The sequence below is a fragment of the Melospiza melodia genome, unplaced genomic scaffold (assembly GCF_035770615.1).
Source record: "Melospiza melodia melodia isolate bMelMel2 unplaced genomic scaffold, bMelMel2.pri scaffold_45, whole genome shotgun sequence".
In the NCBI taxonomy this organism is placed as follows: Eukaryota; Metazoa; Chordata; class Aves; order Passeriformes; family Passerellidae; genus Melospiza; species Melospiza melodia.
This window is the reverse complement of record NW_026948772.1, coordinates 6263988-6291079: the sequence shown is the minus strand read 5'-3', so window position 1 is coordinate 6291079 and position 27092 is coordinate 6263988. Positions and strand designations below refer to the sequence as shown.

The 27092-nt window shown below is 53.4% G+C and overlaps 1 protein-coding gene across 1 annotated transcript; it reads right to left on the bottom strand.

Annotated features, from left to right (window-relative positions):
* Window positions 1-8711: 8711 nt before the first annotated feature.
* LOC134434666 (olfactory receptor 14J1-like) lies at window positions 8712-26699 on the bottom strand (the record flags this gene model as incomplete). Its single annotated transcript, XM_063183305.1, has 4 exons — window positions 8712-8777; window positions 11193-11257; window positions 11682-11705; window positions 26087-26699. Coding segments are annotated over 4 exons (768 nt in total), but the record flags the coding sequence as incomplete, so codon positions are not given.
* Window positions 26700-27092: the final 393 nt, after the last annotated feature.

Below are 27092 nucleotides of genomic sequence, written 5' to 3'. Positions count from 1 at the left end.
CAGGCCTCAGTTTGCTTTCACCTGGAGGGGCGTGCAGTACACCTGGAACCGACTGTCCCAGGGGTGGAAGCACAGCCCCACCACCTGCCATGGACTGATCCAGGCTGCACTGGAAAAGGGTGAGGCTCCAGGACACCTGCAGTGCATTGAGGACATCATTGTGTGGGGGAACATGACAATGGAAGTGTTTGAGAAAGGAGAGTGGATCATCCAGATTCTGCTGGAAGCCGGCTTCACCATGAAGAAGAGCAAAATCAAAGGACCTTCCCAAGAGATCCAGTTCCTGGGAGTAAAGTGGCAGTATGGGTGGTGTCAGATTCCCACTGAGGTCATCAATAAGATCCCAACAACGTCTCCATCAACCAGCAAGAGGGAAACACAAGCTTTCCAAGGTGCCATAGGCTTTTGGAGAATGCACATCCAGATCGTGAGCCTCTATACCTGGTCACCCACAAGAAGAACGATTTCCACTGGGGCCCTGAGCAGCAACAAGCCTTTGTCCAGATCAAGCAGGAGATTGCTCATGCAGTAGCCCTTGGCCCAGTCAGGACAGGACCAGAGGTAAAGAACGTGCTCTACTCTGCAGCCAGGAACAATGCCTTGTCCTGGAGCCTTTGGCAGAAGGTGCCTGGGGAGACTCGAGGTTGACCACTGGGATTTTGGAGTCGTAGCTACAGAGGCTCTGAAGCCAACTACACTCCACAGAGAAGGAAATCTTGGCTGCCTATGAAGGAGTCCAGGCTGCCTCAGAGGTAATAGGCACTGAAGCACAACTCCTCCTGGCACCCCGACTACTGGTGCTGGGATGGATGTTCAAAGGCAAGGTTCCCTCCACTCACCATGCCACCAGTGCTACATGGAGCAAATGGATTGCTGTTATCACAGCGTGCCCATATAGGTAAACTGATTTGCGCTAGTATTTTTGAGGTAATTACAAATTGGCCTGAAGGTGAACATTTTGGTGTCACAGATGGAGAACAAGAACCAGTGACACAGGCAGAAGAAGCTCCTCCATATAACCAACTGCCACCAGAGGAAACAGGCTACACTCTTTTCACTGACGGTTCCTGTCGCATCGTAGGGATGAACCGGAAGTGGAAAGCAGCCGTATGGAGCCCCACACGACAGGTTGCACAAGCTACCGAAGGAGAAGGTGGATCAAGCAAACTTGCTGAACTCAAAGCTGTTCAACTGGCCCTGGACATTGCTGAGAGAGAGAAGTGGCCAAAGCTCTACCTCTACACTGATTCATGGATGGTAGCCAATGCTCTGTGGGGATGGCTGGAGAGGTGGAAAAAGGCCAACTGGCAACATAGAGGAAAACCAGTTTGGGCTGCTGAAGAGTGGAAAGACATCGCTACCTGGGTAGGGAGGCTACCTGTGAAAGTCCGCCATGTAGATGCCCATGTACCCAAGAGTAGGGCCAATGAGGAGCACCAAAACAATGAGCAGGTAGACCAAGCTGCAAAGATAGGGGTGTCCAAAATAGACTTAGATTGGGAACATAGGGGGGAGTTATTCCTAGCTCGATGGGCCCATGATGCCTCAGGCCATCAGGGCAGAGATGCCACCTATAAGTGGGCACGAGACCAAGGGGTGGATTTAACCATGGACAGTATTTCTCAGGTTATCCATGACTGTGAGACGTGCTGCCATCAAGCAGGCCAAGCGAGTGAAGCCCCTCTGGTACGGTGGGCGGTGGTCCAAGTACAAGTATGGGGAGGCCTGGCAGATTGACTCCATCACACTGCCCCAGACACGCCAGGGCAAGCGCTACGTGCTGACCATGGTGGAAGCCACCATTGGATGGTTGGAAACCTACCCTGTGTCTCATGCTACAGCCCGGAAAACCATCCTGGGCCTTGAAAAGCAAAGACATGGCACCCCTGAGAGGATCGAGTCAGACGACAGGACTCATTTCAAGAACAGCCTTATCAACACCTGGGCTAGGGAACATGGCACTGAGTGTGTGTATCATATCCCCTACCATGCACCAGCTGCAGGAAAAGTGGAGAGGTACAATGGACTACTAAAAACCCAGTTGAAAGCTTTGGGTGGGGGATCTTTCAAAAATTGGGAGCAGCATTTAGCAACGGCCACCTGCTTAGTCAACACCCAAGGTTCCACCAACCGAGCAGGTCCTGCCCAGTCTGAGTCCCTAAATGTAATAGAAGGAGACAAAGTCCCAGTGGTACATATCAGAGGTTTGTTAGGGAAGACTGTGTAGATCAATTCTGCTTCGAGTACAGACAAACCCATTCTTGGGGTTGTCTTTGCTCAGGGACCAGGTTGCACGTGGTGGATAATGCAAAGAGATGGAACAACACAATGTTGTTGTTCACGGAGATCTGATTGTGGGGTAAGAATGATGTGCAATATCACTGTTCATTGGATGTTACTACCATTGTCTGTACATTAAACCATACAGACATGAGATAGAAGGAAATGTGTAAGTCTTGAAGGTCTGGGCAAGTGGAAGATGGAGAAGGAAATTTGTAAGTGTTGAAGGTCTGAGCAAGTGATAGATGGAGCTTTAAGTGACTAAAGTGAAAAGGGGGAATCCTGCAGCTCTGTAATAGAGGGCCTGGATTCAGTGGTCCAGTGTGGGGATGTGAAGAAGGCATAGTGGGTATTGCTTGTAATTTTGGAGAAACAGATGGAAATATGAATAATGCATGATGTGTTGTAGTATGTTGATGATATGGGGATAAGGGGTGGAATGTCCTGGGGTTATGATGCTTGTATCCCCATTCATCTGTTCTGTGCCTTTAAGACCGGCTCTGAAGAGTGGAAGTTTTGTTTGGGTTTCTCTTATCAGGGACACAGAGACGAGCAGTACATAGGGCTGTTTTTTGCTTCTTGCTTTCAGCTTGCTGCTTTGCTTGCTCTCTTTTCTGCTCTCGCTTCTGCTCTGCTTTGGCCTCTGCTTATTAGCTAGTTTAGCTAAACAGTCCAAATTCCTTCTTGGGCTGTTTCTCCTCTCCTGTTCCTGTGACCATCTCGAACCTGCTCCGGACTGGGACCCGGGAACACCGAAGGTTTGGCTGCAGCAGCTGCCCCAGCGCTGGAGGGACTGAGAACAGAGCAACCACCCCCGAAAGAGACTTTCTGATTTTGTCATCTTTCTCAGAGTGGTGTCATCTGGTATTGTTCATTTTGTGTGCTGGGGGGTGCTGTGCCTGAAATAAACAGGTTCTTTCCACCTCTCTCCAAGGATTTTTTCCCGAACTGTTTGAGCGGAGGGGCCGTGTGGGTTTTGATTTCTGGAGGGGCCCCCTTTGCAAATTCTTTAACAAATTTGCCCTAAACCAGGACAGTCCCCAAGGTCCCCAACATCCCCAGTGCCCCCAAGGTCCCCAGTGCCCCAACATCTCCAGTGTCCCCAAGGTTTTCCAAAGTCCCCAAGGTCCCCATCACCCCAACATCTCCAATGTCCCCACTGTCCCATCACCCCAACATCTCCAGGGTCCCCAATGTCCAACAATCTCCAAGGTCCCCCAGGTTTTCCAATGTCCCCAAGGTCCCCATCACACCAACATCTCCAATGTCCCCAGTGTCCCATCACCCCAACATCTCCAAGGTCCCCAACATCTCCAATGTCCCCAATGTTCCATCACCCCAACATCTCCAAGGTCCCCAATGTCCCCAACGGCCCCAACACCCTCCATGTTCGCAAGGTCCCAAACATCTCCAGTGTGCCCAAGGTGCCCATCATCCCAATGTCCCCAGGGTCCTCAAGGTCCCCATTGCTCCAACATCCCCAATGTCCCCAGTGTCCTCCATACTCCCAAGGTCCTCAAGGTCCCCAACATCTCCAATGTCCCCAAGGTCCCATCACCCCAACATCTCCAAGGACCCCAACACCCTCCATATTCCCAAGGTCCCAAAGGTCCCCAACATTCTCCAATGTCCCCAAGGTCACCAATGTCCCCAAGGTCCCCATTACCCCAACATCTCCAATGTCCCCAATCTCCCCAACATCTCCAATGTCCCAAAGGTCCCCAACATCTCCATGATTCCCAAGGTCCCCATCACCCCAACACCTCCAAGGTCCCCAATGTCCCCAACAGCCCCAACACCCTCCATGTTCGCAAGGTCCCCAAGGTCTCCAAGGCCTCAAACATCTCCAGTGTGCCCAAGGTGCCCCATCATCCCAATGTCCCCAGGGTTCTCAAGGTCCCCATTGCTCCAACATCCCCAATGTCCCCAGTGTCCTCCATACTCCCAAGGTCCTCAAGGTCCCCAACATCTCCAATGTCCCCAAGGTCCCATCACCCCAACATCTCCAAGGGCCCCAACACCCTCCATATTCCCAAGGTCCCAAAGGTCCCCAACGTTCTCCAATGTCCCAAAGCCTCCAATGTCCCGGAGGTCCCATCACCCCAATGTCCCCAAGGTCTCCAATGTCCCCATTGCCCCCAAAGGTCCCCAACATCTCCGAGGTCCCCAAGGCCCCATCACCCCAACATCTCCAATGTCCCCAAGCTCCCATCACCCCAACATCTCCAATGTCCCCAAGGTCCCCAACATCTCCAATGTCCCCAAAGATCCTCAAGCTCCCCAGCACCCCAACATCTCCAATGTCCCAGCTGCAAACAGGACCCAGCTCCAACTTCCTTGACCATGGGAGACGTTCTCTCCCCATTTTTCTTTTAGTCGAGACAAGGGGTCAGCGTCAGGGGTCACCATGTGTCGTAGGAAGGAGACCCGGACACCAGGTGGTTCATCACAGGTCCAGTTTATTAAAGAAAGCATCAAACACATATACAGCAAATAATAAGCTCATTAATATTCTGTAAGCCAAGCAATCTATTGGTTAAACTATGCCATTAACTCATCCACATTCCTTTGGGCCTACGTTCTCTACTTCTCACACCTTGCTGTCCATTTCTTTATCATCCTCTGCTAGGCCCTAGGACACGTTATCTTTGCAGGTGCAAGATTTGGAATTAACCACGGTCTTGTACTTTTCCATTCTTTAGCCTGCTACTTTCTCAACAGACACCCTGCCTGCAAAAAGGCCTCTGCCCTAGTTAGGACATCTCTACCAAATCAATTCGGCTGTGTCCTCTCTCCTCAAGCCACCCTTTGACAAAACTCTTCACATCCCCAAGGTCTCCAATGTCCTCAGTATCCCCAAGGCCCCATCACCCCAACATCTCCAGTGTCCCAAAGGTCCCCAATATCTCCAGTTTCTCCAAGGTCAGCAATGTCCCAAGGTCCCCAACATCTCCAAGGTTCCCAAGGTCCCAATCACCCCAACATCTCCAACATCTCCAAGGTCCCCAAGGTCTCCTCACTCGTGTCCCCTCTCCCCCAGGCTTGTCCCCGGTGTCCTGCCACCCCGTCCTGGTGGGTTACGTGCTGTTCCTGGTGGTGGCCCAGCTGCGCAGCGGCTCCTGGATGTGGTCCCATCACCCCAACATCTCCAGTGTCCCCAGTGTGCCATCACCCCAACATCTCCAATGTCCAAACATCTCCAATGTCCCCCAGGTTTCCAATGTCCCCAGTGTGCCATCACCCCAACATCTCCAGTGTCCCCAGTGTCCTATCACCCCAAAATCTCCAATGTCTCCAACGCCCTCCACCATCACCATGTCCCCAGGGTCCTCAAGGTCCCCATCACCCCAACATCTCCAATTTCCCAAGGTCTCCAATGTCCCCAGTGTCCCCAAGGTTCCATCACCCGAACATCTCCAATGTCCCAAGGTCCCCATCACCCCATCATCTCCAATGTCCCAAAGGTCCTCAACATCTCCAATGTTCCAAAGGTCCCCAACATCACCATGATTCCCAAGGTCCCCATCACCCCAACATGCCCAATGTCCCCAAGGTCTCCAAGGTCCCCAACATCTCCAATGTCCCCAGTGTTCCAATGTCCCCATCACCCCAACATCTCCAATGTCCCCATCACCCCAACATCTCCAGTGTGCCCAAGGTCCCCATCATCCCAATGTCCCCAAGGTCTCCAGTGTCCCCATCACCCCAACATCTCCATGGTCCCCAATGTCCCCAAGGTCTCCAAGGTGTGTCCCCTCTCCCCAAGGCTCATACCCGGTGTTCTTCCGCCACGTCCTGGCGGGTGACACGCTGCTCCTGGTGGTGGCCCAGCTGCCCTGGGTGTTCCTGTGGGGCGCCGGTGGCTTCGTGCCGCACGCAGACATCCCACACAGGGACATCCCACACGGGGACTTCCCGCACAGGGACATCCCGCATGTGGACATCCTGCATGTGGACATCCCGCATGTGGATATCCCACACGGGGACATCCCGCACGTGGACATCCCGCACACGGACATCCCACACAGGGACATCCTGCACGCGGACATCCCGCACAGGGACATCCCGCACACGGTCGAGCCCTTCAGGGTGGAGAGGAGCGCATTCTAGTGTCTCACCAGGTTCCTGGGGGACGCCAAGGTGAGGAATGGGGTGGGAGGGGTTGTGGGGGTTGGTGGTGGGGGCTGTTGTGGGGTTTGGGGGGTCCATCGAGGTTATGGGGGTCCATCAGGGATGTGTGGTTATGGGGTTCCATCAGGGCCATGGAGATATGGGGTTATGGGGTTCCATCAAGGCCATGTGGTTATGGGGGTCCATCAAGGTCATGGGGGTCCATCAGGGTAATGGGATGAGGGGTTTATGGGGGTCCATTAGAGTCAGGGGGTTATGGGGGTCCATCAGGGTTATGGGGTCATGTGGTTATGGGGGTCCATCATGGTTATGGAGTTATGGAGGCCCATCAAGGTCATGGGGCCATGTGGTTATGAGGGTCCATCATAGTTATGGGGTTATGGACGTCCATCAAAGTAATGGGGTTATGGGGGGTCCATAAAGGTCATGTGGTCATGGGGGTCGATTATGGTTATGGGGTTATGGGGTTCTATGAAGGTTATGGGGTTATTGAGGTCCATCAAGGCCATGTGGTTATGGGGGTCTATCATGGTTATGGGATCATGGGGTTATGGGATATGGGGTCATGGGGTTATTGAGGTCGATCAAGGTCATGGAGTTATGGGGTTTCATCATGGTTATGGGGTTATGGAGGTCCATCAAGGTCATGGGATCAGGGACGGTTCATCATAGTTATGGGGTTATGGGGGTCCATCATGGTTATGGGGTCATTTGGTTATGGGGTTCCATCATGGTCATGGGGTTATGAAGGTCTATCAGGGTCATGGCATTATGGAGGTCCATCAAGGCCATGTGGTTATGGAGGTGCATCAGGGTAAGTGGTTATGGGGGTCCATCAGGGTTATGGGGTTATGGAGGTCCATCAAGGTCATGGAGATATGGGGTTCCATCATGGTTATGGGGTTATGGAGTTCCATCATGGTTATGAGATCATGGAGTTATGGAGGTCCATCAAGGTCATGTGGTTATGGGGGTCCATCATGGTTATGGGATTATGGGGGTCCACCAGGATTATGGGGGTCCATCAAGGTCCTCGGGGTCTATCAAGGTCATGGAGTTATGGAGGTCCATCAGGGTAATGGTGGGTCACCAGGGTCATGGAGTTATGGAGTTATTCAAGGTCACGTGGTGATGGGAGGTAACCAGTGTCATGGGGTTATGGAGCTCCATAAGGGTCATGGGGTCACGGGGGTACATGGAGGCCATGGGGTTATGCAGTTCCATCAAGGTCATGGGGTTCCATTAAGATCATGTGGTCAAGGGGGATCACCAGGGCTATGTGGGGCCACCACGGTCATGATGGTCACCACATGGCCATGGGGGCCAACTGGGGTCACGTGAGCCACCTCTGACCCCCTGACCCCATGTGCAGGTAGGTGATGGTGCTGGGAGGGCTCAAACCCCACCCAACCCAAACACCCCATGGTCCCACCACACATCTCATGGTCCCACTGCTGACCCCATGGTCCCACCACCTCCCCATGACCCATCATCCATCCCATGGTCCCACCACCATTCATGACCCCCCTGGTGTGCAGGTGATGCGCTGGGAGGGCTCCAACCCAACCCAACCCAACCCAACCCAACCCAACTCAGCCCAACCAACTCAACCCAACCCATCCCAACCCAACCAACCCAACTCAACTCAACCCAACCCAACCCAACTCAACTCATCTCAACCGAACTCAACCCAACCCAACCCAACTCAACTCAACTCAACTCAACTCAACTCAACGGAACTCAACCCAACTGAACCCAACACAACCCAACACAACCCAACCTAACCCAACCCAACCCAACTCAACCCAACCAACCCAATCAACTCAACCCAACCCAACTCAACCCAACCAACCCAATCAACTCAACCCAACCCAACCCAACTCAACTCAACCCAACCCATCTCAACCCAACCCAACTCAAGCCAACTCAACCAACCCAACTCAACCCAACCCAACCCAACCCAACCACCCCATGGTCCCACCACCCATCCCATGACCCATCACCCATGCTATGGTCCCATCAGCACCCCATGACCCATCCAGCACCCCATGGTCCCACCACCACCCCATGACCCATCATCCATCCCATGGTCCCACCACCATCTTATGACCCCCCTGATGTGCAGGTGATGCGCTGGGAGGGCTCCAACCCAACCCAACCCAACCCAACTCAACCCAACCCAATGAACCCAACCCATGGCCCCACCACTGATCTCATGACCCCATTGACCCTCCATCCACCCCATGGTCCCACCACCCACCCCATGACCTCACCACCCACCACCCACCCATGGTCCCACCTCATACCCAGGCGATGCGCTGAGAGGGCTCCATGGCCACCACCAGCTTCAGGGGTGCCACGCAGATCTATGCCCACGTCACCGAGGACATCGGCACCTAGGGGACCTGTGGTGGCGGCATCTGGAGGGACGTGGGGACGGTGGCCACCATGATCTTGTGGAGATGGGGACATCAGGGGACACTTGGTGGTGGCTGGAAGGATGTGGGGATGGTGGCCACCATGATCTTGTGGAGATGGGGACATCAGGGGACACTTGGTGGCATCTGGAGGGATGTGGGGACGGTGGCCACCATGATCTTGTGGAGATGGAGACATCAGGGGAATCAGGGGACACGTGGTGGTGGCATCTGGAGGGACGTGGGGATGGTGGCCACCACATCACCATGGAGCTGGGGACATTCTGGGGACATCAGGGGACACATGGTGGCATCTGGAGGGACATGGGGATGGTGGCCACCATGATCTTGTGGAGATGGGGACAAGAGGAGACATCAGGGGACACGTGGTGGTGGCATCTGGAGGGACATGGGGATGGTGGCCACCATGATCTTGTGGAGATGGGGACATTCTGGGGAAACCGTGGGGACACCGTGGGGACAGCGGTGCCACCGCGGCCTCGTGCAGCTGCCGGGACCGGGGGACGTCCCCTGGGCTCGGTCACCTGAGGGACGCGGGGACATCGGGGACCGGACACAGATAGGACCTGGGGCCACCCTCACCCCCTGTCCCCACGGCCACCAGTTACCCAATGTCCCCACGGCCACCAATGACCCGATGTCCCCAAGGCCACCCTCACCCCAGTGCCCCCAAGGCCACCATCACTCAATGTCCCCACGGCCACCACTGACCCAATGTCCCCAGAGCCACTGTCACCTTGATGTCCCCTCCTGGTGCCACCATTGTCCTGATGTCCCCAAGGCCACCAATGACCCAAGGACTTGTGTTCCCTGCTGGTGCCACCATCTCCCCATTGTCCCCAATGCCATCATTGTCACCTCAGTGTCACCGCTGCTCTCGTGTCCTCTTCTGGTGCCACCATCGCCTCAGTGTCCCCAAGGCCACCAATCCCCCGATGTCCCCACGGCCACCAATGCCCCGATGTCCCCGCCCGGTGCCACCGCTGTCCCCGTGTCCCCTCCCCCAGTGACCAAAATCCGATTTTTTCTTCCATTTTTATTCATTGCCTTTGTTGGGGACATTTGGGGACTTTTGGGGAAACTTGGGGACATTTAGGGACATTTTGGTGCCATTTGGGGCCATTTGGGGCCATTTTGGGACATTTTGGGAACATTTGGGGCCATTTGGGGGACATTTGGGGTCATTTGGGGCTATTTTGGGGACACTTTGGGGACACTTTGGGGACATCTCAGGCTCCTGTGGAGAGAGGAGCGGGTCAGGGGTGGCACTGTCCCCTCGGTGTCCCCTTGGTGTCCCCAAAGTGTCCCCAATGTTTCCAATGACCCCAAATGTCCCCAAATCCTCCCCAGTGTCCCCAAATTTCCCCAATCCCTTCAGTGTCCCCAAATGTCCCCAAATGTCCCCAAAATGTCCCAAAGTGTCCCCAACCCCCAATGTCCCCAAATCCCCTCCAGTGTCCCCAATGTCCCCAATGTCCCCAAATGTCCCCAAATGTCCCTAATGTCCCCAGGTCCCACCTGGCCTTGCTGCGGCACTTGCACTGCCCACCTGAGGGGACACAGAGGGGACAACGGGGACACAGGGGACAGTGACACAGGGGACACAGGGGACACAGGGGACACCGGGGACACAGGGGACAGGGACACAGGGGACACAGGGGACAATGACAGTGACAGTGACACAGGGAACACAGGGGACACAGGGGACACAGGGGACAATGACAGTGACACAGATGACAATGACAAGGACAATGACACACAGGTGACACAGGTAACAGTGACACAGGTGACAATGACACAGGTGACACAGGTGACAATGACAATGTCACTCACTGAACAGGACGGCGATCCCCAGCACGCTCAGCACACACAGGTGACAATGACATACAGGTGACAATGACACACAGGTGACAGTGACACAGGTGACAGTGACAATGACACATAGGTGACAATGACACACAGGTGACACAGGTGACACTGACACAGGTGACACAGGTGACACAGGTGACACAGGTGACACAGGTGACACTGACACAGGTGACAGTGACACACAGGTGACAGTGAAACACAAGCGACACAGGTGACAATGACACAGGTGACAATGACACACAGGTGACAGTGACACACAGGTGACACAGGTGACAATGACAGACAGGTGACACACAGGTGACAATGACAATGACAATGTCAATGTCACTCACTGAACAGCACAGCGATCCCCAGCAGGCTCAGCACACACAGGTGACACAGGTGACAATGACAGTGACACACAGGTGACAGTGACACACAGGTGACACAGGTGACAATGACAGTGACACTCAGGTGTCACTCACTGAACAGCACAGTGATCCCCAGCACGCTCAGGACCGTGGCCACCACGAGGCCACTGACGCGCAGGTGACACCGGTCTGGGGACACACGGGGACACCTTGGGGACACCTGGGGGGGCACCTGGGGACAGCTGGGGACAAATGAGACACACCTGGGGACACTTTAGAGACACCTGGGGGCACCTGGGGACACCTTGGGGACACCTGGGGAGACTTTGGGGACACACAGGGCCTCCTTGGGGACACTTGGAGACACTTTGAGGATACCTTGGGGACATTTTGGGACATTCTGGGGACAGCTGGGGACACCTGTGACACATCTGGGGACACTCTGGGGACACCTGGGGACATCTTGGGGACATCTAGGGACATTTGGGGCCATTTTGGGACATTTCAGGGACATTTGGAGACATTTTGGGGACATTTGGAGACATTTTGGGACACTTTGGGACCCTCCTAGTTTGTCCCAGTTTGTCCCAGTTTGTCCCAGTTTGTCACTCACGGTACTGGAACGGACTGGAGGCATCTGGGGGCGAGGGGAGGGGTCAGAAACCAGTACGGACCAGTACGGACCAGTATAGACCAGTATAGAGCAGTATAAACCAGTATAAACCAATATGGACCAGTACGGACCCTCCCTCCCAGTATAAACCAGTATCCCCAGTTTGTCCCAGTCCCTCCCAGTATGACCCAGATCCCCCCAGTTCCCTCCCAGTATAAACCAGTCCCTCCCAGTTTGTCCCAGCCCCCTCCCAGTATAAACCAGTATCTCCCAGTCCCCCCCCAATTCTCCCTCAGTTCCCTCCCAGTCCCTCCCAGTTCATCCCAGTCCCTCCCAGTTTGTCCCTCCCGGTATCACCAGTGCCCGCAGCCGCTCTCTCTCCATTCTGTGACCTTTGAGGGAACTGGGACGGACTGGGAGGGACTGGGAGGGACTGGGACAAACTGGGAGGGACTGGGAGAGACTGGGATGGACTGGGATGAACTGGGATAAACTGGGATGGACTGGGAGGGAACTGGGACAGACTGGCGGATACTGGTTTATACTGGAAGGGACTGGGAGGGAATTGAGGGATACTGGGAGGAGGGAATGGGACAGACTGGGACAAACTGGGGGATACTGGGAGGGGAACTGAGACAAACTGGGAGGGACTGAGGGGAACTGGGAGGGGACTGAGGGAGAATTGGGAGTGATTGTGTTATACTGGGAGGGACTGGGATAAACTGGGAGGGACTGGGATGGACTGGGAGTGACTGGGTTATACTGGGAGGGTATTGGGACAAACTGGGAGGGGACTGGTTTATACTAGGAGGGCACTGGAAGGGACTGGGTCATACTGGGAGGGGACTGGGATGGACTGGGATGGACTGGGAGGGACTGGAGTGGACTGGGACGGCACTGGGTCATACTGGGAGGGAACTGGGATGGTTTTGGGGTTACTGGGACAAAATGGGAGGGAACTGGGAGGGAATTGGGGCAACTGGGGGAGAATTGGGATGGACTGGGATATACTGGGAGGGAACTGGGACAGACTGGAAGGATACTGGGAGGGACTGGAGGGAACTGGGAATGGATGAAGGGGGAACTGGAGGGACAAACTGGGAGGGACTGGGACAGACTGGGAGGGACTGGGAGGGGATTGAGGGATACTGGGAGGAGATTATGACAAACTGGGAGGGACTGGGAAGGACTGGTTTATACTGGGAGGGACTGGGAGAGGACTGGCAGATACTGGTTTATACTGGGAAGGACTGGGAGGGACTGGGGGTGCACTGGGAGGGAATTGAGGGATACTGGGAGGAGGGCATGGGACAGACTGGGACAAACTGGGGGATACTGGGAGGGAACTGGGACAAACCGGGAGGGACTGAGGGGAACTGGGAAGGGATTGGGACAAACTGGGGGGGGGCAGGAGGGAAACTGGGACAAACTGGGAGGGGACTGGGATGGACTGGGAGGGAACTGGGTTATACTGGGAGGGGACTGGGGCCAGGTGAGTCACTGGGATTCCTGAGCAGGGTGGGACTGGAACAAACTGGGACAAACTGGTGGGGACTGGGATAGACTGGGAGTTACTGGTATGGACTGGGGAGCACTGGGGGGGTTACTGGGAATTACTGGGATGAACTGGGGAGGTACTGGGAGTTACTGGGAAGTTACTGAGAGTTACTGGGAAGTTACTGGGAAGGACTGGGAGTTACTGGGAGTTACTGGGATGAACTGGGAGTTACTGGGATGAACTGGGGCCCCACGCACCTTCCCAGAGCAGCCGCTAAAACTGGAAATTGAGGGGGTGGGGGGGGTAACTGGGAGGGGGCGGGGCCAAGAAAACAAAAGACGTGGCCAAGGAAAGAAGGGGCGTGGTCATAGAAGGGGCGGGGGCAGAGCTGAGGAGGGGCAGGGGAGGGACTGGGACAAACTGGGGCATACTGGGACGGACTGGGAGGGACTGCGACATACTGGGAGGGGACTAGGGCAAACTCGGACATACTGGAAGTGATACTGGGATAAACTGGGAGGGACTGGGATGGACTGGGAGATACTGGGAGGCACTGGGAGGCAAACTGGGATGTACTGGGAGCGATACTGGGATGGACTGAGAGGCACTGGAGGGTTAAGGGGGCTGTTCCCGCCTCCACCGCCTGCCATTGGCTGACGCTCCCGCCCGTCACTTGCTGAGACCAATCAGCGCCCGGAAACACGACCTGGGGGCAGGGCCTGGAGGCGGTGCAATTTTAGAAACTTTTAGCCTTCAACTCCCATCATGCACCGCAACCCTATAGACGCCTAATGGAGCCGGGCCTACAGCTCCCGTCATGCCCGGCGGCCCAATAGACCCTAATGGAGCTGGGCCTACAGCTCCCGTCATGCCCCGCGCACCAATAGACCCTAATGGTACTGGGCTTACATCTCCCGTCATGCCCCGCGCTCCCCACAGCGCCCGTTATCGCCTTCCCGTGCCCCACTGGCGCCCCCAGACCCTGCGGGACCCCCGGCTGCCCTCCAGAGCTCACCCGGGACCCCCAAATGCCTCCTGGGACCCCCAAACGCCCCAGGGCACGCAGAGGCCTCCGAGGGCCGCTTTCGGGCCTACATCTCCCGTCATCCCCCGCGGCCACAGAGCCCCCTCATGGCCGAGGTCCGGCCCTGCCAACCCCGACACGTCCCGCGCCCCACGGAGACCTCTCTGAGCCCCCCCACGTGCCCTCCAAGGGCGTCCCGAGGCCACAGGGTCCTCTCAAGTGCCCTCCCGGATCCTCGAGCGCTCGTCACAGGCAGTTCTGGGACTACAGCTCCCATCGTGCCCCGCGGCTCCATTAAGCACCATTAAAGCAGGGCCTCTATCCCCCATGATGCCCCGCGGCCTCATTAAACAAAGCCTTCATCTCCTGTGATGCACCGGGGCTCTAATAAAGCAGCGCCTATATCTCCCATCATCCTCCGCGCCCCATCAATCCCTATTGTATCCGTGCATACAACTCCCATCATCCCCTGAGCCCTATAGAGCTCTATTATACCCGTGCATACAACTCCCATCATTCCTCGCGCCCCGTTGAGCCCCATTATACACAGGCCTCCATAGGGCTCTATCATACCCTTGCCTACATCTCCCATCATCCCCCGCGCTCATTAGAGCCGCCTTATACACAGGCCTCCAACTCCCATCATGCCCCGTGCTCCATAGAGCTCATTATACCCACGCCTCCAACTCCCATCATCCTCTGCGCCCCTAGATCCCTATTATATCCGTCCATACAACTCCCATCATCACCTGCGCCCCATAGAGCCCAATTATATTCGTGCATACAACTCCCATCATCCCTCACGCTCCATAGATCCCTATTATACCCGCACATACAACTCCCATCATGCCCCGTGCCCCATAGATCGCCATTATATCCGCGCCTCCAACTCCAATCACCCCCCACCTCACAGATCGCCGATAATTGCCTCCCACACCCCAAAAACCTCCCCAAAACAAAGAAAAAACCCCAAATTTCTTTGACCACCAACACTCAGACACCTCTGAGCTCCCAAATCCTTTAATATTCGCAATTTCCCCCTGTTTAAACCCTCCCTCCCATCGAATTCAGCTCAGCGCGTTTGACTGAGCTCCATCTCCTCCACCGGGGGTTTTTGGGGAGATTTTGGGTTTTTGGGGGTTTTTGGGGTCCCTCAGAGCAGGGCCCGGCCCCACTGGGTGGGCAGGACCCTGAATCTCCGTTTCAGGGCCAGGCGGTGCCGCGAGAATTTGTCATCGGGGGAGAAGCGGGCGGGGTGGGCCGAGCGTGTGGGGAGCCCGGCCGGGGGCACTTTCTGAGGGGAAAATCACACAGAATCCTAAAAAATCCCACAAAATTCCACATATTATCCCAAATCCCCCCTCAGGACAAGCAAACTCCCCCCAAATCCCCCCAAAATCTTTAAAATTCCCCCCCCCCAAATTCCTCTCCTCAGGACACCCGAAATTTCCCGCCAAATTCCCCCCTCAGGACACCCCAAAATTCCTCCAAAATCCCAAAACTGCCACCTCAGGACACTCAAAATCCCACAAATTCCCCCAAAATGCCCCAAATTTCCCATCAGGACACCCAAATTCCCCCAAATTCCCCCAAAATCCCCATATTTCCCATCAGGACACCCAAATTCCCATAAATTCCCCCCAAAATCCCTCAAATTCCCCCTCAGGAAACCAAAAACTCCCCAGATTTCCCCCAAATTGCCTCGAAAATCCACGCTCAGGACACCCACAATGTCTCAATTTCCCCCAAAATCCCCAAATTCCCCCCTCTGGACACCCAAATCCTCCAAAATCCCCCAAAATTCCCTCTCAGAACACCTAAATTCTCCCAAATCCCTCAAATTCCCCCTCAGAACACCCAAAATCCCCCAAATTCCTCCCAAACTTCCACAAATTCCCCCCTCAGGATGCCCAAATTCCCCCTCAGGAAACCCAAAATCCCCCAAATTCCCCAAAATAACCCAAATTCCCCCATCAGGACAACAAAAATCCCCCAAATTACTCTCAAATACCCCAAAATTCCCTCTCAGAACCCCCAAATTCTCCCAAATCCCCCCCTCAGGACACCTAAAATCCCTCAAAATCCCCAAAGTCCCCAAATTCCCCCCAAACTCCCCCTCAGAACATCCAAAATTGCCCAAATTCTCCCTCAGAACACCCAATCTCCCCAAAAATGCCCCAAATTTCCCCCTCAGGATGCCCAAATTCCCCCCCAAATCCCCCAAATTCCCATAAACTCCACCAAATTTCCCTAAAATTCCCCCAATTTCCCCAAAATTTTCCAAATTCCCTCCTCAGGACAACCTGAATCCCACTAAAAACCCCTTAGGACACCCAAATTCCCTCAAATTCCCCCCAAAATTCTCCCTCAGGATGCCCCAAATCCCCCAAGTTCTCCCAAAATGCCCCAAATTCTTCCCCAAATTCTCCCCTCAAGACATCCAAACTCCCCCAAAATCCCCCTCAGGACACCCAAAGTCCCTCAAATTCCCCCAAAACCCTCCCAAATTCCCTCAAATTCCCCCCTCTGGACACCCAAATTCCCATGAATTCCCCCCAAATTCCCCCAAATTTCTCCTCTCAGGAAACCCAAACTTCCCCAAAATGCGTCAAACTCCCCCAAATCCCCCCTCAGGACACACCAAATTCCCCAAATTCTCCAAAATCCCCAACATTCCTGTTTTTGACCCCAAACTTCCCACCTGAGCACCCAAATTCCCATTTTTAGTCCCAAACTTTCCCTTCTTTGGCACAAATTCTCCTTTTTCAGTCCCCAATTTCCCTTTTTGGCCCCAAATTCCCCTTCTTTGGTCCAATTTTTCCCTTTTGTAGACTAAAATTTCCCTTTTTTAGATCCAGACTTCTCACCTGAGCACCCAAATTCCCCTTTTAGACCCAAATTCTCCTTTTTGAGCCCAAAATTTCCCTTTTTTCAGTCCAGATTTCCCTTTTTGAGTAAAATCTTCCCACCTGAGCACCCAAATTCCCCTTTTAGACCCGAATTCTCCTTTTTTGGTACAAATTTCCCTCTTTTGGACCCAAATTCTCCCATTTTCAGCCCAAATTCTCCATTCTTGGCTCCAAATTCTCCACTTTTTGAACCCAAATTTCCCTTTTTTGGACCCAAATTCCCCCCCCCCTTTTTTTTTTGTTGCAAATTTCTCATTTTTGGACCCAAAACACTTGATTCCAGTTGGTGGGAGAACCCAGAGATTTTCAAAAAGGATGTGTGGAAAAGAGTAGTTTTTGTCACTGTGTGTATACTTGGAGGATTGCTCTTTTTACTGTACTTATTTATCTGTTTCACTAAAACAGCATTTGCCAACCTAAAGACCAACCTAAAGAAACCAAGGAAAGTGACAAAGTTAAGTAACCGTGATTACCAAAGTGCACAAGAAATTTACAGTCAATTCAAGAAATTAAATAGGAAACCCACGAATCAAAAATTGTAAGTTGATGAGAGCTTAAAATTTAGGCTCGATCAAAGAGAAAGAGGGGAGACTGTTATGAACAAAAATTCTGTTGATTTTTTCTGTGAGAAAAAGGTTACCACTGTTGCTGCTGGGGTTCTGCCTGTGTTATGGTAGTTACGGGTCGCTGTTGTTAATGGTTGTTTTTGTATCAGTGAAAGCCCAGGCTGGGGCGAGGTAATGGCCCTGCTCTGAGACGGTGAAGGGTGGGGACCTCCCGAACAGCCAGGAGAAGAGACTTTGGAGGGGAGGGATGTGCAAAATACTCCAAGGACCAGCATGCTGTGTGGGACCCCTGCTCCGAATGCACTGAGAAAATCCCAAAAACAACGAGCCAGCTAAGAGTTGAGAGATTGGAGTGATGTCTGGATGAGAGGAGCGGAGTGCTGGGCGTGCAGAGATGCTGAAAACCTTCGTTGTTCCTCACCCTGTGTTTGAGAGCCCCTGGGCCGGGTCTGGGAGGAAGTGAGACTGAGACCAATTCAACATCAGAGATTGTTGATGCCCTAAAGGCTCCCACGAGGACCGGACCCCCAGCTCTGCCCCTGGTGGACAAAGCTGCGCATGTCGTCCTCCTCCTCTGAGTCGCCCTGGGAGAGGACGGGGACTGAAGCCCCGCTGAGCTGCCCAATCCTGAGCTGATCACTTTTAATAAAGGCATTAAAAAGGAGAAGAAGTCTCCTGGCCCTGTTTATTTCAAGCTACACAAAGTTCCTTGGCAAGAGTCACTCTGCTCCTGAGGGGACATTTCAGGCACACCAAGGCAACAAAGCAACAACAAAACCAAACCAAATCCAGACAATAAAACCAGAAATGAACCGAGAACAGTCCCTGTGTGTGTGTGAGAGACACAAGGACAGTGAGGGCAAGGATAAAAGGAATGTGGCCTAAAAGCTTAACAGAGCTCAAACTTAACAGGACTTATCTCATACCTTAATTTTAACTGATACAGTCAACTGCACAATTTACAAAAGAACAGCACTTAACAGTATTTAACCTAACTTAAAACCTATATTAGAAATTTAACAGAGGAATAAAACTTAACAATATTCAACTTACCTTATAAGTTATATTTAACATACGTAGCAAAGGAACAATTCTTAGAAGCATTTGACTTAGCTTAGACCTCATGACTTAACCTCACTTACAGGCCTGACTGGCTCAGCTATCCAAGGCACTCAAGCCCCTCAGAGAGCAGCATTTCTGCCACATTTCTCCAGCACAGGCACTCCTGTGTGCACACAGACACAAAGAGTCAGTGCAAGGCACCCAGGAGCAATTCCCCTGAGGGCAGGCAATGCTCCCTGTGGATCCTTTGGCATCTCCCCAGCGGGAGAAGGGTCGAGCTGGAGGAGTGGGGGGATCGGCCCAGGCTCCGTCGTTGTTGGGGATCCCTGAGTGCAACAAATGGGAGAGTTCCCGGCTGGGAGAGGCCCCACTCAGAGGGAGTGGCTGGCCCAGGAGACCTCCAAGGGCTCCTTTTGGAGCGCTGTTTGTAGGGCCCCAAGGAGGGGCTTCAGTCCCAGCAATGGCTCATCCTGGCTGCACTTGGCACCAACAGCTTTCTTTGGCAGTGTGAGAACAGGGATGTTGTGCCACAGAGGGAAAAAAAACACCTCCCAGGGCTGCTCCTGCAGAAACCAGGAGCTGGTTGGGCAGCACCAATGCCTGGAGCAGACAGTGTTTGTGATGAGCTGCAGAGGAGCTGAGCCCAGGGGCTGTTGGCCAACGCCGAGGCCCAAGGAGCATTTCTCAGCTGGCAGGGCGGCCTGAGAAGGGGAGGGGGGAATGCAGCAGCGCAGGGCCCATGGAACCAAGGGACCATTGTGACACTGCGGGGCCCTGTGAGACCAAGGGACCATAGTGACACTGTGGGGCCCTGTGAGACCAAGGGACCATTGTGACACTGTGGGGCCTCATGGAATCATAGAGAGCACTGTGACATTGCTGGGCCTCATGGAACCAAGGGGACTGTCCTGACACTGTGTGGCTCCATGGAATGTAGGGTTCATTGTGACACTGCGAGACACCATCAAACCAAGGGTCCATTGTGGCAATGCGGGGAGTCCTCAAACTGTGGAGACCATTATGACACTTTGGGGTGTCATGGAACCGATGGGCCATAGTGACACTGCAAGACTCCACGGAGCCAAGGGTCCAAACTGTGACATTGCAGGGCCTCATGGAACCGTGGAGAGATCATTAGGACACTTTACAGCCTCATGGAATGAAGGCGACCATTGTGACACTGAGGGGCACCATGGAATCATGGAGACCATTGTGACACTTTGAGGCCCCATGGAATAACTAAAGCATTGTGTCACTGTGAGGCCTCATGGAACCAGTGAGACCACTGGGACCCTGGAGGTCACCAGAGAACCAAGAGCACCATTGTGGTACTGTGGGGCCTCGTGAAAACAAGAGGCCTTTGTGACACTGCAGGGCTGCCTGGAACCAAAGGTCCAGTGTGACATTGCATGTCCTCATGTCATCAATGGTCCATTGTGACACTGTGGAGCCAATGGAGACCATTGTGACACTGCAAACACCCAGGGTACAAAGGTCCATTGAGACATTGCAGGCCTTGTGGAACAGAGGAGTCACGTGACATTGTGGGGCCTGGGGAGCCATGGAGACCACTGTGACACTGCAAGGCCTCATGGAATCAGTGGGACCATTGTGCGACTTCAGTGCCTTGTGGAGCCGAGGGGACATTGTGACACTGCTAGACCCCATGGAAACAAGACACCAATATGTCACTGACATTTTTTCATAAAAATCCTTTCTTTGGGATTTTTCCTCTTCTGGGAAGCTGAGGACGCAGAAGAAGAATGCAAGCAATTGTTATCTGCTGCTGTGGAATGTAGCAGGTACACCTATGATTGGCCCACGTTCCATGTTTACAATTAAGGGCCAACCAGGACCAAGCTCTCTGGGACAGATTCACAGAGAACTCTCTTGTTTATTGCTGTTCCTATTCTTTTCTTAGCTTAGCAGCTTCTGAACTTTTCTCTCTATTCCTTTTAGCATAGTCATAATGTATTATATATCATGAATTAATAAATCCAGCCTTCTGATCATGAAGCCAAGATTCTCGTCTATCTCTTCACCCCTGAGGAACCCTTGCAAAGCCATGTGGCACTGTGGGGCCTCATGGATCCAAGGCACCATTGTGACCCTATGGGGCCCCACAAAACCATGGGAAGATGGAACAGGTCTTGCTGGTTTGGCCTCCCCGGGGCCACCTGACTGGTCCAGCTGACTTTGGAACATTAGGACTCTCTTCTGAAACACTGGTACTCTGTGCTTTCCTTCCCAATGAAAAAGAACTCTTATTTTCCGCCAGGCACCCATTGCCTGAATTGGGATTTCACCTCCAAATTTCCCTATATCCAGAGATTGTTCCAATAGGAATATTGCCAGGAAAAGTCTAGCTGCCAGTGGTTTCATGAGGGTCACTTCCCATCTGTCCCCAAAATACTGGGGAAGGCTCCATGCTTTCCTTCCTGTGGAAAGAACTGTCCTGCTTCTTCAGGTGCCCATGGCCAAGACTGGCCTTCCACCTCCAAAATTCCTTCAGTTCAAAAATGCTCCCAGACAAAATCTGCCCTTATTGGAAGGTCTGACAGGCCTTGGCCTTGTGAGGCTCTCAGCTGCCTTCCAAACACTGGAGCCCTGCGTTTTCCTTCCTGTGGAATAGAACTGTCCTTCTCCTCCAGGCATCCAAGGACAGAATTGGGATTTCACTTCCAACATTCCCTGTTGTGAGAGACTGGAGGAGATTGTTGGCTCAAAACATTTTTGCACAGGGGAGGAAGGGGCAGGTCCAGCCTTGCCCTGCCCTGGAACTGCAATGCTGCTGTGCCCTGGAACCCCAATCCCCCCAGAGCCTCTATCCCAGCCCAGCAGTGTCTGCCAGTCCCTGGCACAGCACAGGCAATGATCCACAGCCACCTCTGCAGCCCCAGCCCAGCTCCTGAGGGACCAAATGACCCCAAGGCCCACCTGGGGGAAGGGCCCAGGGAAACCAAGGGGTATTTAAGGCTGACCACAAGGCAAGCACATATCTTGGCCCTACTTCCTCTTGGAATTTCCATCTGAAATGTGCTGGAATCCAGGAGTTGTTACCTCTGTTTGTGCTCCTCTGTATTTTTTTGCCTTTCCCTCTTTCTGTCATTTCCTTCTATTTCTGTCCTTTTGTAAATTTGAGTAATGTAAAATTCAAATAGCTTAGAGTTTGTGAAGTTGAATGGGCCAAGTCAGTGCTTTAAGAAGTGTTCTGTGTTGATTGAATGTCGTTTTAAACCAGTTGCTAAAATTTCTCTCATTTTGTGAAGTTACCAGCAAAGTCTGTTTTGTTGTTTTGGGGTCCTGAAAATCTCTTGCTGGTAGTTCTCCAGTACATCCTACTCAGAGGACACAAACAATTGTAATTCCTTTTAAATGTCTCCTTGAGAGAGTTTTTTGGGGGATGGGAGTCAGGGCTTGTCTGTCCTGCTTGGCCCAGCCCAGGCAGGGCTTTCCCAGCCACATTCCACACTCCATTTCCCAGCTGGAGCTGCTGCTGCCTCTGAGTTGTGCTGCCCCAGCCCCAGGGACGCTCTCCTTGTCTGCCCATTCCCCCACGGTCTCTGGGCAGGGATGGTCTCAGTGGGGCTACTGACATCCTCAGCACCTTGGAGGCTGCTGCTGAATTTCACTGCTCCAGGGGCTTGTTCAGCCTTCACCTCTTCAGTGCAGGAATTCCGTGTCCCAGGGTTCATTAACATTCAGAACAGCTGAACAAGCCAAGCCTCTGGGAATAATTTGATTTTAATTTTCAAATCTTTTGTGGTTAATTAGATGAATTCCAGGAGTCTTTTCAAAGTGAATCGATTCTATCTAAAAAGACAGTGAGAAAAGATTACTTAGGCCAAATTTAAGAGTTTTTTCCCTGTCAATTTATTGATACGTGCTATCTCCAGCTGACACTGAATCCAAGGACCTCCTCATGCAGTTTGAATAGATATGAAAGTCAAGACCCTTCAAGACTGACAATCAATCAGACTCTGTCCCTGCCCCCACCCCACCATTTCCCCCATCCAAGCCCTGGCACTCAGAGCACCCTTGTGCCAATCTGAGCTCCCTGCAGCCCAGGCTGCACCTGCAGCTTTCAGCTCCTTGGCTCCAACTCCCACCTGCTTTCCTTGGAGAAGGAGCTGCCCGAGACACAGAGGGCTGTTCATTTCTTGTCAGCCAACAAAGCCAAGGGAAGGCACAGCTCCATCAAATGCAAAAGTCATTCCTCTGCTGGATATTAAATCCACTTTCCACAGCAGACAGTCTCAGCGCAATGGAAAACACCTTCTGTGCCCAGCACAGATCCCAAGGTCCCCCCAAACTCTTCCTGCCCCAATTCTGTCCAGATTTGCTCTTTGCATACACGAGTCCCACGCTGAAGTCAGGAGCTCCCTCCATGCCCAGAGGGAGGAAAAGAGAGAAAGGGGATGAAGAGCTCTCCTGTGCAGAGCCCCTGCAGTGGGAACCACAACTTATCAGGTTTGTGTCCTTTGGGCTCAGGAACTGGTGACATTCAGGGGCACAGAAGGGTTTCTTGCCAAAAAACACAATTTGAACAGGATACAGTTTAACATTGCAGCAAACAGAGTTCTCCATGATGTCCCAGCAGCATCTGACATGTCCATCATCCGTAAGGGATTTCTGTACAGGAACAGTTTTAGACAAAGACATAAGAAAAGGCAGTTCTGTGATAGATATAAACACCATAAAGATGTTGATTATTTATTTGCACTTTGGAATGACTGGGCAACTTCCTGCAGCTCAAAGCATGAAGCCAGTCAGTTGAGAGGCATGACCAGAGAGCATCTGGAGGAGGAAATCTGGGAGCAATGGGAAGCATAAATATCCAGCTCGTCTAGTGAAGAGATGTCCTTAGACATGGCCATTTCAATAGGAGAGCTTGAAACCCCAAATGGAAAAGAGAGATTTATATAATAGAATGAATACTGGTGACACCAGTAGAAAGCAAGATCAGTATTTCTTCTCCTGCCATCTGTACACCTCCAGGAAAACCCTGTTCTTGGTGGGAAAACTTTGCCGTTTCTTAACAGTACTCAAATGACCCAGATGATAAAGTTGTGCCTGTATATGATGAAACTAACAGGTATTAAAACCTGTGCCCCTTTCCAGGCAGACATCAGCTGTGTGCCTATGAACAGGCAGTGCCACTTGTGCCCTGAGGTGCCCAGCTGGGATTGCATCTCTCCAAGAGCACCTGAGGGAGAGCAGAGCACCTTGCAAGCTGCAGGGCCCTGACAGCCCCGCAGGGCTCCTGTCCCATCAACATCTGCTCTGATCCAGTCTGAAACAGGGCCCAGCATGGTGCTGGGATCATCAGAGAGCTGAGGTGTGTGCTGGAATTCAATGTCCTCCCCATCCCGCAGCAGCCCTGCATTTCCCTGCTGCAGCCTTGGTCTCCAGCACAGTCATGGAGGCTCTTTGGGCTCTGGAATGTTCCTGCGGCCCCCAGGGGCAGCTGAGCTCTGCCTTTGGCACAGTCAGGCCTGGCCAGCATGGGCCATGCTCAGCAATTGCTTGTGTGTGCCTGGCCTTGCTGTCAGCCCCGGTAGCGGCTGCGTGGCCCCTTTGTGGCCCTGTGCTGGCCCAGCCATGGTGGCCCAGCCCCTGTGCAGGCCCAGCCCAGGCCAGGAGCATTGCGGCTGGGAACGGCCCCTGTGCCGTGGTGCCCACAGCAGCCTTGGGGCTCTGTGCCCCATGGCCTCCCTGCTGGGCAGCCTCTGCCAGCTCCTGAGGAGCCCCTGGCACCTGTGGGGCTGCACAGACAGCCCTGCCCCGGGCTCTGCCGGCCTCTGGGCCAGCAGAGAGGCAGCCAGGGCTGGCCATGGCCAGGAACAGGCCCTGAGCCCTGCAGGAGGATGGAGCTGGGCAACAGCTAAACTCAGCCCAGGCCAAAGCTGGGCTCAGCAGCCACGGCTGCCAAGGGCCGGGCACAGAGGCTGGCGCTGACAAATGTCCTGGGCCCCCTCCCTGCTCTGTCCATGCCACCAAGGGCACAGAGCAGCCTCCTCTCTGGGCCGCTTGCCTGTTTGCAATGCCTTGCACAGGCACTGGCCCTGTCCCACAAGGCCTGGCCTGAGTCCTGCCCCTGCACGCTCAGCCAGGCTGAGATGGACACTGATGGTTTCTAGGCCAGGCTCTCTGAGCCCAGCCCAGCTCCCTGCAAGCTCTGCCAGCTGTCCTGAGCTCTGGGCAGCACCCAGGGCCTCTCCCCAGCCCAGCCGGCTCTGGCCCCACAGCTCTGCTCAGGCCAGGCTGCTCTGGGCACTGGGCCCACGGCCTCAGCCCCTGGCAAGGGCACAGCAGCAGCTGCAGCTGCCACAGGACTCAGCCCCAGCTATGAGGGAAGGTGCTTGGCCAAGGCCAAAGGAGGCTCCCTGGCTGCCCTGCTCTCCTCTGCTGGAGATGCTGAGAGCTCTGCAGCCCCTGGTGCCATCCCATCGGCCCAGGGCAGCACAAGAGCTCTGGCCTTGGGGCCCTCAAGAGCTGCTCCTGCTCCAGGCCCAGGGCCCATGCCAAAGCTGGGGCAGCCATAAAGCTGTGCCCATTTCTGTTCATTCCTGCTGTGATAAGAATAGTATAAAATTTTTTACAAAGTGGTTGCATATTCATTTATTTCACCTAAACACAATGTGAGACTCCCTTCTTACACAATTTCTCTGAGTCACACAAGTAGGAGGGATAATGAAATTGAAGGGGGTGGATAAGAGCATTTCTTTTATTGTATAGAATCAGAAGCAGAAAAAAATTTAAAATATACTTAAGGGGAGACTTGGCCTCTCATGATATGCACTGAGAGCTGCTGACAGAAGAAAGCAGGCCTTCTGTGGCTTGTTCTGGTGGGTTACCTCTGCTGGAGTCCATGTGCCTACCAAGCCACTCTAGCATTCCCCTCCTTGGCTGCACAGTGGAAAGAAAATGTTATGGGGACAAATTGTGGACTGAGATAAGGCAGTTTTCTATAGCAAAAGGGGAAGTTTTTACAGGCACCAGCAATGAGGAAAAACCCCAATAATTTCAATCTCTTCTTCTGTCAGCAAGTGATGTTTAGCCACTTCCTAGGAAGCAGAACTTCAGCAGTTGGAGTGGTTTATCAAGAAGACAAACACTGTAAATAGGAAATGCCCCCTATTCTTCCTCCTTCCTTAGCTTTTATACCAGAACTGGGGCCACACAGTCTGGAATATCTCTTTGGTTAATTTGGGTCTCTGGCCTGCTGGCCCTTCCCAGGATCTGACCCACTTGCAGCCCCTTAACAGAGGGAGAATGCTGAGAGACAGCAGGAGCCAAAGCAGGGGTGTGTTTCCAGCTCCTTTGGGGCTCCCAATGCAAAGCACTGTGAGGGCTCTTATGGGACAATGAAAAGGCTGAAAAGCATCCAGTCACAGCTTTCCTGAGAGATTCCTTGAGCTGCTGGTTCCTCAGGCTGTAGATGAGGGGGTTTAGGGCTGGAGACACCACCGAGTACAGAACGGACACTGCCACATCCAGGGATGGAGAGGACATGGAGGGGGGCTTCAGGTGAGCAAATGTGTCAGTGCTGAGGAACAGGGAGACCACAGCCAGGTGAGGGAGGCAGGTGGAAAAGGCTTTGTGCCGTCCCTGCTCGGAGGGGATCCTCAGCACAGCCCTGAAGATCTGCACATAGGAGAAAACTATGAACACAAAACAACCAAAACCTAAACAGAAAGTGACCGCAAGAAGCCCAACTTCCCTTAAGCTGGAGTGTGAGCATGAGAGCTTGAGGATCTGGGGGATTTCACAGAAGAACTGGCCCAGGTCATTGCCGTGGCACAGGGGCAGGGAAAATGTATTGGCTGTGTGCATGAGAGCATTGAGAAAGGCACTGGCCCAGGCAGCTGCTGCCATGTGGGCACAAGCTCTGCTGCCCAGGAGGGTCCCGTAGTGCAGGGGTTTGCAGATGGACACGTAGCGGTCATAGCACATGATGGTCAGAAATGCAAATTCTGATGCAATGAAAAAGGCAAAGAAAAACACCTGTGCAGCACATCCAGTGTAGGAAATAGTCCTGGTGTCCCAGAGGGAATTGTGCATGGCTTTGGGGACAGTGGTGCAGATCATGCCCAGGTCAGTGAGGGCCAGGTTGAGCAGGAAGAAGAACATGGGCGTGTGCAGATGGTGGCTGCAGGCTACGGCACTGATGATGAGGCCGTTGCCCAGGAGGGCAGCCAGGGAGATGCCCAGCAAGAGGCAGAAGTGCAGGAGCTGCAGCTGCCGCGTGTCTGCCAATGCCAGCAGGAGGAAGTGCCTGATGGAGCTGCTGTTGGACATTCCTTAACTCTGGGCATTGTGGACTGTAGAAACAAGACATTGGAAAGCTGA